At 33.6% G+C, this 5,553-nt stretch overlaps 1 protein-coding gene across 1 annotated transcript in view; it reads right to left on the bottom strand.

Annotated features, from left to right (window-relative positions):
• Positions 1–2,049, bottom strand: part of LOC108751533 (insulin-degrading enzyme-like) — a gene marked incomplete at both ends in the record, with an annotated part of 3,330 nt that extends 1,281 nt beyond the window's left edge. Inside the window, 3 exons of the mRNA XM_018491767.1 lie at positions 596–798; positions 888–1,388; positions 1,854–2,049. Coding sequence (XP_018347269.1) covers positions 596–798; positions 888–1,388; positions 1,854–2,049 — 900 coding nt within the window. The remainder of the gene's footprint in view (positions 1–595; positions 799–887; positions 1,389–1,853) is intronic.
• Positions 2,050–5,553: the final 3,504 nt, after the last annotated feature.

Here is a 5,553-nt window from a genome sequence, read left to right as displayed (position 1 = left end):
GCGTCGATTATATGTATAGATATTCTGTTCATTGGATAACTAAAAAGAAGATTGTGAAAATTGCAAAATGATAAAGAACTTGTTATCTCAGTTTAATCCTCTATCTACATATCAGCGTTTTGACAATATTTATTAAACGTGTGCGTGCGTGAGTATGTGCGTGTGTGCGTGCGTGCGTGCGTGCGAGCGTGCTTGCGGGCGCGCGCGCGCGCGCGCGTGTGTGTGTGTGTAACACTGCATGTGTGTGCGTGAGAGTATGTATATAAAACACTGTTCGACAAAAATATTGATTTTTTTTCGAACACTTGAACGAAGCAGCTTATTCCCATAGTTTAGAACGATAAATACGACTCCGATTTTTGAAATTGTACCAGCACATATTATAATATAATAAAATATCTAAAAATAGTCTTTTCTTGCAACTTTAACTATCAATTTCTTAAAATTGTAATGTGATGGAACAATTTAAAAAGCGGATTCGTATTCAACGAAAAAATTCAGTGTTTTGTTTTGTAATTACTTAAAAAAAGAACTAACAATAAGATATAATATTTATTAAAAATATCAAAGTCAATAGAGAAGTATATTGTGTTACCGAAAACCAGTAATGTTGACGCATGTCTGGCAAAGGAAACGAAATGTCTAAATATCTTATATCCTCTATTGGAACAATGTACCATATAGTGCGGAAATGTTCATCCTTGAATGGATATTCAGGGCATATTGGAACTTCAATTTCATTGTTTCGTACTTCGCAAAACAGATCCACTACCATATTTTCGAGTTCATCTAAACTCTCTAAATAGAAAATTTATTTGCTAATAGAAGGTATAGTAATGTTTTCAGATGTTCTTGTCATAAATAGATTCAATAAATTATCGTCGTACCTTTACCAAGAACAGATAGTGACATAATATTTGCAGAATAATACTTTTCATGAAACTCTAATAGTTTATTTCGAACATTAATGCCCTTTTGTTTCGGTATTGTGTCTAATGTTTCTCTATTTCCTATGTTGAATTTCGAAAACGGATGATCTGAGCTCGCAGATGATCTCTCTAATTGATCAAATCGCGTCGCATAAGTTGTTACGTTTTCCTCGTATTCTGAATTTAGAGCATTTAGTTCTAGCTCAATCAAATTCTCGGTAAAGAGAGGCGCCAAGAAAAATTGAGCAAAATGATCTAAAGCGCCTTCTAACTTTTCGGTAGCTACATCGAAATAATAGACAGTGTGATCTAAATCTGTTGTTGCGTAAAACTCACCACCATTCCGTGACAGAAATTTTTTGAAATCATTCTGTTGAGGATATTTTCTCGTTCCTAGGAACAACATATGCTCACAGAAATGCGCTAATCCAGGTAGATCATCTGGATCGCACATAGAGCCTGTAATACATATTTTATCTCTACACTTTGAAATTAATAATTTGACAGTTATTAATAAAAATATGTTAGTTCCATCTCATTATAAAATACAAGTAAATCTAGTAAAAAATGTTAACAATATTAACAATATAAAGTAGTTAAGAAAAATATACATAGACGACAAAAAAAAGTCAGAATATTGACGCGTAGCCTAAAGGCTTAGGACAATCATACAAAATGCATAAGATTCGAGTTCGGTTTTCTCTATATGACTGCGGTCGATTTGGTGCTTTCAGTACTTCTATTCTCATTTTACGTCTAACGAACGATAAAGACAAAATGATGTTTACAAGCGTTTAAAGAGCGTGAGCGTCCAAATCAACCGCAGTCTGTATTTGTTATAATTTATAACATATACAAAATGATTTTATAAAAATGTTCTTATAAAAATCGCTAGAAATATTAGGGAAAATAGTATATAATTACCGGCATTAATGTCCATTGCAGCAGTACTTTTATCAGTTGTTAAATCGCTTATTAAAAGAATTTTCATTTTATTAGTGAGTACCAAACCTCGATATAATCGGTTATTATTTTGTTTTATTATATCATCATATCGCATTTCCACATGTCCAGTCGACATATTGATCATCGGAATAATAAATTCAGAAGTTTGATTTCTAAATATAAAGAAAATGCAAATAAAAATTTTAAGAATGCATGAATTTATTATTTTATTATATCGCTATGTATCAATAATGCTGAAAAATATTCTAAAATCAGAGCGGAGCTATTACGTTATTTTCAACTTCTTAAGGTAATATAAAATTAATAGCAACAAACAATATCTTTTTGCAGTATTGCTTATAACTCATACAATCATGGCTACTTCTTAAGAGCACAAGTATGACTTTTAAATGGAAACAATATGTTTTCCGAGTGTTCTTAAATATTTCGAATTCTCGGTTTAAAGTTACACGCGATTTAGAAGTTTAGTTTTTTCGCGAGATGCAGCGGTTGCATCTCATTTCTCTAGAGGGTTACAGCATGTGTAATCTTGCGCTCGACTGCTTTGTCAAATTATTAGGCATGCTTCGATATAAATAAATGCGATTTATAACGCGTTGATTATTCTAGCTTTCTTTCCCACTGTTTACGTTCGTCGGGAATTGTCTCGTGTTTATCTCTCTGTTTTGGTCTTTTTTTTTCTGCCTCGAACAATTCAGCATTCTTTCGCGCGGATTTAGCTATATTCGGTATTTTTCACGGGGAGGGATTCGTTTGTACTATTCGTTTACATAAAAGGAAAAACTGTCCTTTATATTTAAATTGCAATAGGGTAGTGGCGATAAATTTGTTACAATATAATAAAAATAATAATAACAAAAAAAACATAAAAGATAATTACAAGGATAATTTTCCTATTATTTCTTTTAGAAAAAAACAATTTAGGAGAAATGTAAAAGAACTACTTATATAATTACATATAAAATTATACGTAATTTCATATGATGGCTTTGAGAGACAGATACGTTATGTACATGAAAACATACTCTCTCTCTCTCTCTCTCTCTCTCTCTCTCTCTCTTTCGCACGATGCTTCTATAATGAGAAAACAGCGTAATATTGTTTCACAAAGATCTTGTATTACCTCGTAAGAGAAAAGAAAAGTAATAAAGCCACTCGGCGTCGTGTTGACGACACCTACAATGAAATTTGAACGAAGCTGCTGACAGTCTCCCGATATTGTCGTGAAATCGTCAACCGAGGGAGTCTTAGAATTGTCAATCATGTCAAACCACTTTGATTTAATGACCAACGTAAATATTCGACATGATGACGCGGCGAACAACAGGAACTGTGTTCTTCTCGGGTATAGTAGGACGATGACGAGTAATAACTCGCTTTTGCAAAGAAATGTAAACACTTCAAGAGCAGGCAAAATTGTTCATACACGAGCGGCACACGAAATTTTAACGCGCGCATGACGAACATCGAAACAATCGGAGCATCGGGAAACGGAGACGTATCTGACAAATTGCAAAGTCGGAACAACACGAAGTTCTACACTCACTATCCGCTGTGATTCGTCCATCAAATCAACTTATATCACTGGTAGCCAATTAGGATTGTCAATTGACGGTTCTGTATTAGCGAATCATCGCAATGTATGGGCCACTTCATCGTAAATAATTATTGGCTAAAATAACTCAACCGATAAGCATAATCAGAAGTAATGCGATTATAACTTTACGGTTTAATGAATAAATAAAAGCTATGATAAAAGCATGTTGGAATAATTATTCGATTAGATGATTGAAATTAGTGATTATATGATCACTAATTGTAAGTTAGTCGAAGTTTTTAATTCAAATTAATTGAGGACCGTGCGAAATTCGCAATCCGGATAAAACCTCTTTACGCAGTCAGTATCAAACCATCTCCAAGTGACCGTGACTTTGATCTTAACTCTTAAGAACATCAAGGTCATTAACCTTTTTCGTCGCCGTTATTTATTAAAAAGTTATGAATAAAAATGTTTTTATGAATAAAACACTTTTTTAACACATTCCAACAAGAAGAATGTATTACATTTTATTCATTACTTGACAATATATCATTTAATGGGTCGCGTGGAAGTCGTGCCCCCCCCCCTCTCCCCCAAGGGGGATAAGTGGCAGTGAGAGTCGCTTTGCGTAGAAATCTTGTGCCCATAAGTATTGGGGGGGGGGGGGTGTAGAGAGGGTGAGAGTCGCTATTCGTGGAAGTCGTATTATTCATAAAAACGTTTTTATTAATAACTTTTTATTAAATAATGATCGACGGAAAAGATCGATGACCTTGATCTCTTTTGAGAGTTTTCAGAGTAAGTCATTTGAGGCTGGCTGTGTACAGGTGGAGTTTTACCAAACAAAGTAACAAGCAAAGAGTTAATTATCATTCTATAGCTTTCTATCAAATTTCGCTGGTTGAAAAGAAAAAACTTTTTGTTATTTTTACTTTGACCATTGTTAACGGCAACAATTACTAATGCGTGCTTTAACGCTAGTTGATAGACAGTTTATTTAGTTTCCTTCAAGACAACTTTTTGTGATCGGCAAGACGAGCTTCCTCGAATCGATCGATGAATCAGTGGAATTGATCTCACTAAATTTGTCCATCGTCTTTAGAATGTCGACATGTGCCGACGACTGAATCAAATTCAAGGCAACTTGGATAATAGAAATACAAGTCGTGTTCTACCAGAAGATATCTCGCATGCCGCATTCAGGCGCAACCTTCCATAGAGGGTCAACATATTTTTTCTGAAAAGCGGATCCGATTATCGAATTAGTTAATCGATCGATTTATCAGAGAGTCAGTAAAATTATAAAACACCATTAATATTTGAACTGTAAAATCTACATTTTTTTATGCATCAATAAGTATTACATACTTATTTAAGTTATTAGCATACACGATTGGATCATTCATGTCTTGCACATTTCTTTTCTTCGGAAAATTAGGAGTATCAAATAATTATTTGTAATTTACATACAATTTTTTTTAAATATACAATCTTATGAATACGTTCTAAAGATGTTAAGGTATATGTGAAAATCACTTTTTTAATTATTTTTGTATATTTGTTAAGATGATAAAAATTAACTCGTAACATGAATGACCCATCGTGTGCAGTAAAGAACTGGAAAAATATTGTGTTCATTAAAAGTTAAAATAAGGTACTTACCTTAGAAAATGTAATTATAAGATTATTTAAGAACAATCTTATATATAATTGTAAAAAATAAAATACTTATAATATATGTTATCAAATCAAATTTAATAAATTTTATCTATTATTCTATTTTTCTACGCGATTTTATGTTCGTAACTTTTTACACTTTGCTCAGTAAAAGAATAATACTTTTCATAATGCATATCAAGAACCGGACGTGCATGTTTGTGGCAATCTTTTTGCTAAAGATGACTTTTACGACCGGCTCCCAAAGTATTGCGGCCGCCTCGTGATTCACCTTATATACGAGCGACTCATTAGCAGGAAAGCGGAACCGCGATCCATATCGAGACCGCTCCGATCATCGCCCACGAGCGAAGCGCGAATTTGTATGATTTGTAACTTAAACGAACTCCAACCGGACGATGCGTTATAAAGAGGCACGCTCCTGCATTATACGACCTACGT

Source organism: Trachymyrmex septentrionalis, unplaced genomic scaffold (assembly GCF_001594115.1).
Source record: "Trachymyrmex septentrionalis isolate Tsep2-gDNA-1 unplaced genomic scaffold, Tsep1.0 scaffold492, whole genome shotgun sequence".
In the NCBI taxonomy this organism is placed as follows: domain Eukaryota; kingdom Metazoa; phylum Arthropoda; class Insecta; order Hymenoptera; family Formicidae; genus Trachymyrmex; species Trachymyrmex septentrionalis.
Note: the sequence above shows the minus strand (reverse complement) of the source record. Positions and strands in the feature narration are given on the sequence as shown.